At 49.8% G+C, this 14104-nt stretch overlaps 1 protein-coding gene across 2 annotated transcripts; it reads left to right on the top strand.

The window, feature by feature from the left end:
• The first annotated feature begins 6822 nt into the window (after nt 1-6822).
• EGR4 (early growth response 4) lies at nt 6823-8708 on the top strand. 2 transcript variants are annotated; one of them, XM_035000484.1, is made up of 2 exons: nt 6823-6989; nt 7393-8708. In XM_035000484.1, exons 1-2 carry the CDS (start codon nt 6854-6856, stop codon nt 8706-8708), a joined length of 1452 nt encoding a protein of 483 aa, XP_034856375.1. In that variant the 5' UTR covers nt 6823-6853. The 2 variants fall into 2 exon arrangements, with proteins under 2 accessions (XP_034856375.1, XP_034856374.1); XM_035000483.1 differs by having other exon boundaries at nt 6839-6989; nt 7390-8708.
• The last annotated feature ends 5396 nt before the right edge of the window (nt 8709-14104 follow it).

The raw sequence follows: 14104 nt of genomic DNA on the forward strand, positions 1-14104 counted from the left end.
ATCAGTGAAAGGAAAAAGAGCTGAGAGCATTTGAAGAATTCTTAGCCCCTGATTCTACTAGTTCATGATATGCAGCTGTATCTCTACCCCCTTGTCAGTTGGTTAGTTGGTTGGTTGATTGACACTCTTTTGGATTCTGTGAGCTGGTAGATTTCAATTAGGGGGGTAATTAATTTATTTGGCCTAAACTAATTCAGGTTGCATTTCTGTCACTTGCAACCAGAAGCCTGGCCTACTGGTGGTCGTCAGGGTTTGGGGACACACAGAGGACTAGGACTATGGCTCGATGGCCCATCTGTGGCTAAACTGCCTGGGTATTTTGGAGTTTTGCTGTCAGATCCCGGTTCATTGACCAATCTACTTTAAAGAGAACTATCGTGAGATGGAGGAGGAGAGAGGATAGAAGACAATGAGATGAAGTCAGGTGAGAGGAATCAGGAGAGGCCAGGGAGGAGAGAAATAAACCGGGAAGGTGTAGCAGGCCTGTTTCTGATTCTAATTCTGTTCTAGAGCTACAGCCTCTCAGTCCACGCCCTCAGCCTCTTTTTCTCCTTCTTGACTCATGAATTGAAAATCAATGCTCTGAACACCATTACCTAATCAAATAAAAACATCTATCAAGGTTCAAGGCCACCAGTACCCACAAAGGGGGGACCAGACTTAGATATAAAGGGGTGGTGGAAGGATGATTCCAAATCCCAAGGTGGGTAGCAGTGTGGAGAAGTCACTGAGTGCCCCCCGCCAGCCTTGCCTCTGACCCTCCTGGAACCCATCCCAGTCACACCTTTTCTGTGATCATCTACCTCTCAGCTCTGTCCAAAGTTGACTTCGCCTAAGGAAGGATGTAGAATGGAAGACAGGAGAAAGAATAACCTCCCTCTCTCCCATGAGAGAACAGCTAGAAGCTGCCTTGGAAGAGTTAGGAAGCTTTCCCTAAAAGGTTCACAGTCACCTTGTTCTCCTCTTCTCTACCTCCCCCATGACCCAAACTAGAAAGAACAAAAGGAAGGAGGGTACAGAAGCCCCCACACCCCACACACTACTCTGGTCAATGTCAAAACAGAACAGCCTCATCTCCACTGCCCATTGTGAGGATGTGAAGAATATTAGGAAGGTTCCCCTGGATCACGGAAAGATTCCAATAATGTTTACAATGCAAATTAAATTTACAGTGAAAATTAAAATGTCACTGGGATGCCTCTTTGTGCTTACCAGTTGACTCTCATGCTGCTGTCTGGCTCCAAAATCGAAACAATTTTCTTAGAGGAACATTAGACATTATATAATTTTGAATGTTTGTACCTTTGACCTAGGGATTCCAGGCTTTGGAATCTAGCCTGTGGTTTTACTGTAGGTTCAGACTCTGGCACCAACATTTACTAGCCTTGTAAGCTTGGGCAAGTTTCTTGACCTTGGGCTGAAGCATGGGGGCCTCAATTTCCCCATCTATGAAGCAGAGATAATAATAGTACTCATCAAGTTGTGAGGATTAAATGGTGAGTGTATGTAAAACTCTCAATACCTGATGAATAGTGCCCACAGTCAGTGCTATACAAATGTTAACTAGCATACTTATCATTATTAGCCCCATCAGTGCACCAAGCACACATACAAAGCTGTGCATAGCCAGATTCTTTATATCATAGTGAAAAACAGGAAACTATAGAGTTAAAAGCTTATATACATGTACCTGATGGAATACCCTGGAGCAGTTGTTAACAACACTATAGACTAATCTGTATCATGAAGGGGAAAACAAAAACCATTCAAGGGATAACGTTGATTACAAGAGTATGTATAGTGTGACAACATTGGTATGAATGATGATGATGACCATAGTGCTATGGTTGAATAGATGAATGTTGAATGAAGAAAAATCTATAGGAATCAACTTGAAACTCTTTAAATGTATATATCTGGGTATAGAATTGGGAGAGATACTTTCATTTTAACATGTTTATCTTTTTCCAATGAGCCTATGTTACTTTGTGGGCATTAAAAAAATAATAAAGACAGAAACCATAAACCAATGACTGGCCAAAGGCAGGGAAGAGGGAGGGGACAGAGAAGGACCCTGACAGCGGGTCCCTTGCCTCAGGGACAGATGACCAGACTCCTTCTGTCCTCGTGGTCAGTGTAGCCTAAGGGGTGCTGCAGGGGCCTTGGGGAGGGGACATGTGTTCTGCAGAGGTGGTATTTGGAGGCAAAGTTCATCTCTGCTGCAGCCTCATTGGCCTTTTCCTTGTTAGTCTGATGGCTGGATCCTGCTCTGTCCCTGCTTTTAAATAAATCTTTTAGGAAGAGAAAAAGGGAGCCAGTGGAGAGGGAGGGTGAGGAGAGAAGAAAGGGGAGGAAGGAGGGAGAGAGGAGAGGCAGAGAGGAAAGGGAAGGGTGAGAGATGCTGTGTCCCCGCATCTCCATGGCCCCAGGAAGTGGGACGTGGAGCTGCTCCTCAGCTCTGTCAGGAGTCGCCATGGAGACTGAGTGCTGGCCTCTTCATGATTAATACTCTGAGGCAGCTGTCTTCTTGGAGTCTTTTTAAATATATACACTATTATTTGAACACAATGATATTTAGAGCAGAAAGATCAAGGTGGGGGGTGGAGGAGGGGGCAGTAGCATTACCAAAATGATGACAGGGGCTGGGCCCTTCCCAGAAGAGAGAAAAGGGAGGCTTACTCCTCCCCATCCCCCTCTTCTCCCTCCTCCCGCCCTGGATCCAGAGCTTCCAGTCCTCCCCACTGCAGCATCAGCATCAGTGTCCCGAGGGCCTGCGCAGCACCTGGCACAGGGCTGTGCTCAATGAACATTTGATGAATGAATTTTTTCATTCATTAGTTCATTCAGTAATTGTTCCATGCTTGTCCAGAAGGTAAACTCTCCTTCCCCAGCCTTTTCCCATGGAAATCGGAAATTTCCTCTCACCTTCCCCAAGGCCACAGGCATGCGTGGACACACACACACACACTCCCACGACCACCACCAACTTCCACAATAATTCCCAAGGACCTTGCATGTGCTCCTTCTCAGCACATGTCTGATGTGACCCACAGTGTTTCTGTCCACGGCGGTCACTCCAGGGAACCCTTGCAGGGAAGGACACCAGCCAGATCAAACTTATACTTCCTACCCTCCTTGAAAAGCTGGAGGGAGATCCTCCATCTAGGCCATCCCAGAGTGAATCCTTTTGTAAAATGAATAATATTTTCCTAAATTATCTTGTGGAGTAGACTAGACTGGGCTTGCCTCTCAGTCTTACCACTGAATAGAAGTGTGGCCCTTACGGACACGTGGGTGGCTCAGTCATTAAGCGTCTGCCTTTGGCTCAGATCATGATCCCAAGGTCCTGGGATTGAGCCCCGCATGGGGCTCCCTGCTCAGCCAGGGAGCCTGCTTCTCGCTCTCTCTGCCTGCCACTCCCCCTGCTTGTGCTCTCTCTCTGTCAAATAAATAAATAAAACCTTAAAAAGAAAAAAAAGAAAAAACCAAATCTTTAAAAAAAAATGTGGCCTTGAGCAAGTTATTTAACCTTATCTAGTCTGTTTTTGTCATCTGTGAAATAGGTCTCCAATTCCTTATTCCATAGAGCTTTGGGATGATTAAATGGTAAGTTTGTAAAGTGCTCAAAGTGTGTGATTTTCCTTTTTTCCCTTCCAGTTTGTGTTTTTATATTTAAAGAATGAATTAAAATAGAACTCACAGGTCTAAGCTCCTCTTTCTTCCATCCCCTCCCAAAGACCTTTATTCTATCTTTTAGAGCTGTTAAAATTTAGGGGTAAGAGGGACTGAGCTGGGAAGGGCTACAAAATGCCCTTTCTCTTTATATTCCCTCCCCCTCCTCAAGGAACCAAATGCAGACGCAATTACCCTCCAGAGGTAACCATCCCACATGGGAGAGAGTGTGTATGTGTGTCCAGTGAAGGTGAATGGCTCAGAGATGGGGGTGTGGGCAGCCCACACCCAGAGCACAAGCTGTGTTCCCCATTTCCTCTCCTACTCAGTCTTCCCTCTGCAGCTCTGCCCCCAGGCCTGGCCTATAACAAGAAGTTGGGGTGACTTGGACCCTCGTCTTAACACAGACCTAGCCCAACAGCCCTTGGCAGAGAGCAACAAAGGCCTGGGTACTTGCCAAAGGAGTAGGGGAATTATCTATGACTAAGAAGGAGGAGGAATGCTGTGGCAGAGGGAAGAACAGCAGAAGGGATGGGGAACCTGGGGCTGGCCAATCTGGCCCGACGGGGCAACATGGGGAGCCCTGGACACCAGCCTAGCCAAAGCCCTCCACTCCTCCTCCCTCCCAGGCAGCAAGATGCCAGAATGGATTTGAGACATGTGTGCCCTGCGTGTCTGGTGTGGGCTCACCTGGCCTCGGCAATGCATTTTGAGTACAATCAATCCCAAGTTCTGCATTAGAGTATAATGGAAATAGTGCTCTGTGTGCTTCATCCTTACAGACATGTGCTGGGTTTCTTCATTTCCTACATGTAAACATATGTGTAGAGAACACAGAATTATTATATCTGTGGCATTTGTTAGAACATGCTGCACATGCATGACTCTTGAAAAGTTTTGTATGATTTCCAGACATGGGGAGAAGATGAACAAAAGCGTATCAGCACAGGTTTTGCAGGTGATTATGTGATGACATATTCTGTGAACACACTTACAGGGTCATCGTAGGGTGGGGTTGGGACAGCTAGGGATGGAGATGGGTCTTAGGTCCTGGTAGTCTCAAAACCAAAATCTACCTTCTGGCCTTTAGTAAGCACTTAAGGAATGAATACTGTGTGAATGAACACTGAGAAAATGAATGAATGAATTTTTGGAAAATGGACACAGGGTAAAAGAACTGAGAATTTGGTGGGGTTGGGACATTCTTGGCACTCTCTCTAAAAGGAGAGTACCAGTGGGCAAGGGAGGCTGGGAGATACACTGCAAATCATGCTGTAGCCCATCACCCCTGAATGGCTTTGTTTCCATTCCTAGGAAAGCAGAGAAAGAAAAGGGAACCCCAGCTCTGCCCTCCCCACTTTCCAGCTCCCAAGAATTGATGCTCTTTGTAAAGAAAAACGTGCTATCCCATGTATTTATTTAATCCCCTAATTTTGTTCCAGAAAGGAGGCAAATGAGCTATAACACAAAATTAAACGGAAGATTTTTAAAGAGAATGAGAAAATAAGACAGAGTGAAAACCACAGAGGAAGAGAGATGAGATCAGGAGAGCAGGCAGTCTTCTTTGCTGGAACCGACTGACCTGCTGCAGCCAAGATTCACAGCCTCCTTAAGAAGAGGGATTTTTTTTCCTCATAAGAAGCCCAATTATTCCAGGTACTGATTCCAGGGAAATATATCCTGTGGATTCTCTGTGTGTTGCTGGGAACAACATCCTTAGAGTAAAAGCCATTTATATAAAGGCAGAAAGAAAGTCTACAGAAGCATCTCATACCCTGTAGGCGAGGAAGGAGCAGGAATTGGCCCCTACTTCTATGGAGGACAATTTGCCAGTTGCCTCTCAAAATTTTACATACCCTTGACAGAGAATTACACTCATTGGAATTTATCCCACAGATATATTCACATTTATAGAATTAAGAACGCTGACTACAACAACATTGGTAAAAACCAGAGGTTGGAAACTTTCTACATGCTCATGGATAGGGGACAAACTGACCTTCCTCACAGTGGAGTACTTTGTAGCCTTAGAAAAGAATGGCCCAGCTCTTTATGTTCAGACATGGAGCAATCTCTCAACTATTATAAATGGGAAAAAATTATATTGCAAGACAGAGTGTATGCTTGCATATGCATTATTTTTCTGAAAGAATACACAAGAAACTTAGATGTTGCTACCTCAAGACGTAGATGGGTAGGAAAAAGAAACTTACTTTTCGGTTTAGAATATACCCTTCTGTACTGACTTTTTCTCTCATCAGTAGCAAACGTTATGGTCCTTTTTTATTGAATTAAGTTATTTTTCCTGGAACAACTAGAGAAAAAAAACTATCAAGAAAATGAAAAAACAAAAACAAAACACAAGTGGGAGCAAATAGTGAATAATGGCAAGAATCTCTGTAGTTTACTGTGTGCTCATGCATAGAATTTAATATGCGCTAACCCAATTACTCTTTACGGTAAACTTATGAAGTTAGATATACATGGCTCCATTTCACAGGTGAGGAAATTGACCAGGGAGATTAAGTGACACAGGTAGTAAGTGGCCCAGAGCAGATTCAAATCCCTAACTGTGGACTCCCAATGCCCACGGGGCTTTTCCTCGCCGACCGCGGGCCTCTGCCTGCAGGCGGGAAGGGCGCTAACCCAACGCCCGGCCCCACGCAGCGGAGCACCCCAGCCAGGCGCACCGGCGGCCCCGGCGCGCACGGGGTTCCACGCTCAGGGAGCGCGCGCGCACGCAGCGGCGCGGGCCCGGCGGCGGCGGCGGCGACGTCACAGCCCGAGCTTTCCTTTTCGGGAGTCCCCGGCACACATCCTGTGTCCATGTTTGGGCATTTACGTCACGGCGGCAGGGCCGGGGCCTCCCGAAATGGCAGTGGCCCGGGGAGTCGGAAGCCCGGAGCCAGCGCGACCGCTGCTATATAAGTGGGGGGGCCGCGGAGTGGGGGAGCCCGGCTGCGCTTTGGAGAAGCGAGGAGCCGCCGCCCGAGGCCGGTCCCGGCGAGCAAGGGCGCCTCGGCCCCCGGACCCATTTCCCAGAGGTGAGCGCCTGGAGCCAGGAGCCCGGGTGCTTGGGTCTGTGAGGCGCAGGGCACCCCAACTGCTGGCCTCCCCGTCACCCGCTCGCAGCCAAGCTCAGCGGGCGAGGCCCCCGGCGCCCCGCAGCCGCCGCCGCGCCATGCTCCACCTTAGCGAGTTTTCCGGCCCCGACGCGCTCCTGGTGAAGTCCACCGAGGGCTGTTGCGCGGAACCCAGCACCGAATTGTCCCGGCTGCCCGGCAGGGACGCGCCGGCTACTGCCGGCTACCCTGGAGGTAAGGAGAGCGGCCGAGGGTGCTCAGACGGCGGCGCAGCGCGGGGGCGCATGGTGCCTGAGAACAGGCAGGGACTGGGACTATAGAGCTGTGGGGGTAGGGGTGGTAGGAGGCTCTGGGGTCCTGGGGTGCGCACCCGCATCCCCAGCCCCACTGTGCCGCCAGCGCCTCCGCAGGAACCTGTGGGTTTATCAGGGCGTCCTTTTGCCTGTGCACGTGTGTTTTGCGTGTGCATGTTTGTGTGTGTGTCTTGGGGCGTATGCGGGCTCCGGCTGGATCAGAATGTGCAAAAGGCACCTTTTATGTGTCAGTGCGTCCCAAGGGTTTCGTGGGTAGGGGCTTGCAGACTCCGAGGCGCGCCCTTTGATGTGCCCGGAGCTGATTCCTGCTCCCTCCTCAGCAGGCGACTTCTTGAGCTGGGCTTTGAGCAGCTGCGGCGCCGGGGGGGACTTAGCCGATTCCTGCTTCCTGGAGGGGCCTGCACCCACGCCCCCTCCTGGCCTCAGCTACAGCGGTAGCTTCTTCATCCAAGCAGTACCCGAACACCCGCACGACCCGGAGGCACTCTTCAACCTCATGTCGGGCATCCTGGGTCTGGCACCTTTCCCCGGCCCTGAGGCGGCAGCATCCCGGTCTCCGCTGGACGCCTCTTTTCCCGCAGGCCCCGACGCCTTGCTGCCGGGTCCACCGGACCTTTACTCCCCGGATCTGGGCGCTGCCGCCTTCCCAGACGCGTTCTGGGAGGTCTCACCCTCGGCAGGCGCCCCCTCACAGTGCCTGTATGAGCCTCAGCTCTCCCCGCCCGACGTCAAGCCAGGCCTCCGGGCGCCTCCGGCCTCTCCCGCGCTGGACACTGCCTCGGCCTTCAAAGGCCCCTACGCTTCCTGGGAGCTGCTCTCAGCTGGAGCCCCAGGGAGCTGTGGGTCACAGGGAGGTTACCAGGCCGCCCCCGACGCCCGTTTCCCCTCGATGGGGGCCAAGATTGAAGACCTGCTGTCCATCAGCTGCCCAGCGGAGCTGCCGGCCGGTCCCGCCAACAGACTCTACCCCACGGGGTCTTACGACGCTTTCCCGTTGGCCGCAGGTGACTTAGGGGAGGTGGCCGAGGGCCTCCCGGGTCTCCTGACCCCTCCTAGTGGGGATGGGGGGAGTAGCGGCGACGGCGGAGAGTTTCTGGCCGGTACTCAGGCTCAGCTTTCTCCCCTGGGTCTCCGCAGCACCGCGGCGGACTTCCCGAAACCTCTGGTGGCAGACATCCCTGGGAGCAGTGGCGTGCCTGAGCCTCCCGGGCCACCGCCGCCGGCCCCATTCCCCCCCACCAAGGCGCGGCGCAAGGGGCGCCGGGGCGGCAAGTGCAGCGCGCGTTGCTTCTGCCCGCGGCCGCACGCCAAGGCCTTTGCTTGCCCAGTGGAGAGCTGTGTGCGCAGCTTTGCGCGCTCCGACGAGCTCAACCGCCACCTGCGCATCCACACGGGCCACAAGCCCTTCCAGTGCCGCATCTGCCTCCGCAACTTCAGCCGAAGCGACCACCTTACCACACACGTGCGCACTCACACGGGTGAGAAACCCTTTGCCTGCGACGTGTGCGGCCGCCGCTTCGCGCGCAGTGATGAGAAGAAAAGGCACAGCAAGGTGCACCTCAAGCAGAAGGCGCGCGCCGAGGAGCGGCTCAAGGGCCTTGGCTTTTACTCTTTGGGCCTCTCTTTCGCCGCCCTGTGAGAGGGAGATGCGTTTGTAGATTGAGGCGCCGCCGCCCGGCACGAAAGAGGCGACCTGGCCCGCCCCCCCACCCCCCTTTCCGGCACGTCCCGGGGCCGGCCTCTGGTCCCGCTTCCAGTTCCCTTGAAGTGCCCGCCGTTCACGCCTCGTTCAGCACCAGCTCCGTGGACAGCTCCTGCGGTCCCCGGAGCTGACTCCCGCGTCAGCCGCGCTTTGAGGGAAGTCCTCTCAGGCCACCCACTGAGTAGGCCCTTCCTTGGGACTCAAGATAGTCTTTTGTAACTGGCTTGGCGCACGCCCCACGCCCCTCATTAGACCCTCCCCCAGAGGCAGGCTGGGGCAGCGCCGAGCCGGTCTCGCGCGGGATTTTGTACAGCAATGTCGTTTCCAGCAGCCATTGGATGTATCGTTTTGCTTTGGGGTTATTTCCTTTTGTTGTTGTTAATTTTTGTAAAGCAGACGCTACTCTCGAGCAGTTGACAAAACTGTTTATTTTTGCAATTAAAATTATTGTGCTAAAAGCTTACTGAATCTGCCATCTAAGCTTCTGACCCATTCCCCCCAACCACTCCCCCAGGGGAATATGCGCCAGAAGAAATCACTATGCAGATACTGTCAGGCACTGTGGCACATAGTAGACATTCAATAAATATGTACTGAATTAACAAATGCATTTAATCACAACTGACCTAAAAGCTCAAAGTGTTTCTGAAACTGTTAAACATTGGGCATATATTATCCTTAATCCTCACAATCCTAAATAGCAGTGTATATTCCATTTCCAAAGATGAGGAAGCAAAATAGGTAACTTGTTGGATAACCTGGCTAGGAACAGACAAGGTCAAACTCAGATCTGTCTGGCTCCAAAGCCAGTACTCTTTTACCAACCCCAGAATGTTGGCACCTCAGCTTAATAGCACTGTTTGGAAAGGCTTCCTATCAAGAAGTGAAATAGGTTCGGCAACTAGAGGGAGCCCCAGGCAGTAGCCATGGCAATAGAAGACTGCAGTATGGCAGTGTTGTTTGTGGAACACCCAGAGTATTGGGTATCACAGAGGCTCCAGCCAGTGCCCATGCATCTTTATGAGAAGCACAAGCTGTCATGGCCAAATGGGACTCAACATTCAGCTAGACCATGGATGGGCAGAGCCAAGCCATGCAAGGTGCTTGCCAGATTCTCACAGTCATGTTAGTTGCCCACAAAGGATCTTGTTCAGATGGCAGCAGCCCATTTACCATCTAGCCATGCACCTGCCACAGTCGCTTTTCCCTAGCTCTCCTTCCAGGTGAACCCTTCATGGCTTGGGGAGGGGGTTTGGAGCTAGAAGGGAAGAAGGCATGATCTTGGGATGGGGAAGATGGGGAATGGATGCAACTTGGTCCCCCTTTACTCCCTGAACTCCCAACTCAAAAGCTTTTCTGGCCACCTTGAGCAGACTCAAGCCGACTGCTGTGCACCCTATCTCTCTCCTCCCCAGTAACTTCTCTCTGCTAAGGAAAGGATAGGACCTGTCTGCAGGCTTCATTCTTTTCGCTTTCAGGCTGAGCTGTTCTTGAGCTAAAAGTGCCTTACAGCCTTATGATGCCAGATCAACCTGGCTTCTGATCCTTTGGCCTCTTTGTTCCTTCACTGTCAGACAGGCTCACCCTCCACCCCACAGTCCGATTGACCAGAGACAAAATTATCAAGTCAGAGAATTCCACCCATTTCTCTCCCCAGGTGTTAAGTGCTTTCATGTGATTGAGTATCTTCTATCTAATAAACCAATTTGTGGTAAAGGACTCCACATTACCTCTTCTAGAAGAGTTAACATTTTCAGAGTAGCCTGCAGAGGGCAATGTTTAACCCTGTAAAGAGGCTCAAATAATGGGCCATCAGGCATAATAGGTAAGCAGTAGATTCACAGAGACACAAGATAATGATGATTTTCATTAGCTTACTATTTAAATGACTACACCTTTCATTTATAGGCATGAACCACCTGACTTCACTTTCCATGCAGAGTAGGATAAGAAAGAGCACAAAGGCCCAGATTTCGAGCAACTGGTTGCAAACCATACATCCTAAGCAAAGAAGGAAGGGCAGACAGGCTGTGGGTAGGTGGTGTATAACCATGCCACCCTTACCCCCTTTAACATCATTCTGTCAAGTACTGTCAGCTCTATCGTGCCCCATCTTGTCCTCACACACACACCTCGGCCTAAATATCACAGACGGGAAAATTGAACAGAAGTGACTTAGTCATGGTGTTGGTGCCAGAGCCCAGCCTAGTTCTAGAACTCACAGCTGAAAAGTCCCTCGTAGTACTCCCACAGGAAATTGTTCCATTTACTGGAGCTTCCCCTAGGGATTGTGAGGGAAGAGAATGTTAGGCCAGAGATGGAAAGAATTTAAAGCAAATAATCAGAAAATCTACCCAAACCCAAGACCCACGCAGAATCAGGGACAAAGAGAGAGCTCCTTCCTTCCTTGCTCCTCTTTTTCATCTGGCCCTCAAAATGGGGGTGTTTTCCCAGACATGGTTCCTAGCTCTCACCTTCCCTATTTCAACACTCTTCTTGGAAAGCACATTCATTTCCAGGCCTTTAGCGATCACTGCTGCATAAATGACTTCTAAGCCAGCCAGCCCGAGTATCTGCCCCAGCTGTAGCTCCTTCCTTGGTCAGATAAATGAACACCTCCATATGGGTGTCTCACTGCCATATAAAATACCATCTGTCTAAAACCGTATCATTCTTCTATATGCTCAATTTCTGCTAATGATGACTGTCATTTGTTTGGGCCCCTAGACTCACCTAAATAACTTACAGTTCTGTGGGATTCACCCTTGACCCTTCCTTCCCCTATATCCAGGCTTCACTCAGAACGGTTGGATCTTACTGAAGTTCTTCAGGATCTTATCTACTCTCATCTATGGTACATTGTTTCCTTTTATGTATTGTAATTTTTAGCCTGTGAGCTCAACTTCAGTGGGGGTTTACCTGGGCAATAATACTCTATGGCCTGGGTTGAGGGTATGTTTTTCCTGAGCAGTGTTGTGTTTGCTTGTGCCGTGCATCTCAAGAGTACCAACTAATGGAGATCATTCTCCATGTTAATTTCTTAACCTGGGTTTCTTGTATCATGTAGTTCAAACTCTAACTCATATAGTTCTACATTCTCGAGGGAACTCACCCAACCAGGGCCCAGGTCAACACAGACAAGCAATAAGCCTCCCTCCCCATACCTCCTGGGGTTAGTCACAGCACATCCCATGCTTACGTTTCTTGGTCTCCCAGTTCTATGCCCAGTTTTGGCCCATATAGATTTTCTTTCCTTTTTTTTTTTTTTTTTTAAGATTTTATTTATTTATTGACCGAGAGAGAGAGAGACAGTGAGAGAGGGAACACAAGCAGGGGGAGCGGGAGAGGGAGAAGCAGGCTTCCAACTGAGCAGGGAGCCCGATGCGGGGCTCGATCCCCGGACCCTGGGATCATGACCTGAGCTGAAGGCAGATAGATGCTTAATGACTGAGCCACCGAGGTGCCCCAGATTTTCTTTCCTTTATTGCATTTTTGGTTAAGCATTTCAGAGGTCTGTTACATTTTGTGAATCAGTGCACATATTCTGTAGCAGGAGGGTCTTTGGTTTATCTATTCCATAATACTAATTAAAAATGAAGCCAGAACGGGGTGCTTGGGTGGCTCAGTCGGTTAAGCATCTGCCTTAGGCTCACGTCATGATCCCGGGGTCCTGGGATCGAGCCCTGCATTGGGCTCCCTGCTCAGCGGGAAGCCCGCTTCTCCCTCTTCCATTCCCCCTGTTTGTGTTCTCTCTCTCGCTGTGTCTCTCTCGGTCAAATAAATAAATAAAATCTTAAAAAAAAAAATGAAGTTAGAACATGTTGGTTCCTCTCTTAAAATATTTCCCATGTTTATCTTCTCTGTGCCTATTGCCAGCACCTCAGTCCGTGCCGCTCCCTGCACATACACAAACACCATGGCTATGATGATCACATAGAATCACATAACATGTAGTTGGAAGGAATTTATAAGAACATCCTTTCTGACCCCTCAATGTACAGAGAAAGAAACTGAGGCCCCAGAGATTTGGGGATTTTCTTAAGGGCACACAGAGAATGAGAGACTAAAGTGGGCCTCGAACCTGGGCCTTCCAGTTCCAAGACCAGGATATATCCCCATATCTAGTTGTTCCACAAGTGTTAATGAGCACCTACCATATGCTAGGCCAGTGGTTCCCAACTTGTTTCCTTTCCAGTATACTTGAAGAATTCAACACATACATCAGTAACAAAGGTCACCCTAGTCCTTTGACCGTGGAGATACAGGGAAGAGTAGTAAGAATCTTGATGAAGTGGGATACAGGGGAGAGTTTGACAAAGCAACCCAGAATGCCTGCTATTTCTTCCCTCATCCCCCCAACCCCTGTGCCCTGTTTGAGACAAGCCTGCACTGTACCAAACTGCTTCCTGTGGTCTCTCTCCCTCCGTTCCACATTGTGCATCACTACTGATACAACTTCCCTAAAACATTATTCATAGTATTGTATCCCAAAATGACCAGAGCTTCCACTTTCCTACAAAAAAATATGCACTGCCGTTAAAGCCTTCCGTATCTGATCCAGATTCATCTTTCACCCTCCTCTGCCTTCTCTCCCTTTGCTCTCTCGTCTCCTCTCTCCTTGTGTATTATCCAAATCCTCCCACCCTTGACCATGTATGATCCATGTGTGTGGGCTCCATATCATCATGCCTACTGCCCAGCACACTTAAGTGCTTAATTATTATTGACTGATCTCCATTAGTTGGTTGGCCCCCCATAAAGGTCTAAAGTGCTAAAAGGAGAAAGGAAAAGAAAGGGGGAAAGAGGAAGGAAGGAAGGTGTTTGGAGAGCATGAAGCTGAGAAAAGATCAGGAGGGAGAGATGGGCAGAAGCAGGACTGAGGTCCTGATCCAAGCCATGGGGGTCTCCTGAGTGGGACCACACGTCTGGCTGGTCTGTGCCTGTCCAATTCTTGCTGAGCCCATGATTCTGTACCTCAGCTCTGGGCCCCCAGATGTGTCTGCCACTCAGTTCTCTCTCTCTTTTGGTTTCTCTGGCCCACATGGAGCGGGATTCAGTTTAACATTTTTAGAACTGTGGTTCCCATAACAACCAAGCAGGAACTGTTGTCTGTGAAATGTAGCATGAGCACACATGCGCACATGCACACATGCATACACACATATGCGCATGTGCACATACACGTGCATATCCCCCCACACGTATACACACCCACATACATACACATGTGTATTCACTAATAGACACATTCATACATGCACACGTACACCCACATGTGTACACATGCATGCATTCACCTATGCATGTACTCACACACGCACACATGTGCATAT

The sequence above is a fragment of the Mirounga leonina genome, unplaced genomic scaffold (genome assembly GCF_011800145.1).
Source record: "Mirounga leonina isolate KUSES-001 unplaced genomic scaffold, KU_Mleo_1.0 Mir_125, whole genome shotgun sequence".
NCBI classification, from domain to species: domain Eukaryota; kingdom Metazoa; phylum Chordata; class Mammalia; order Carnivora; family Phocidae; genus Mirounga; species Mirounga leonina.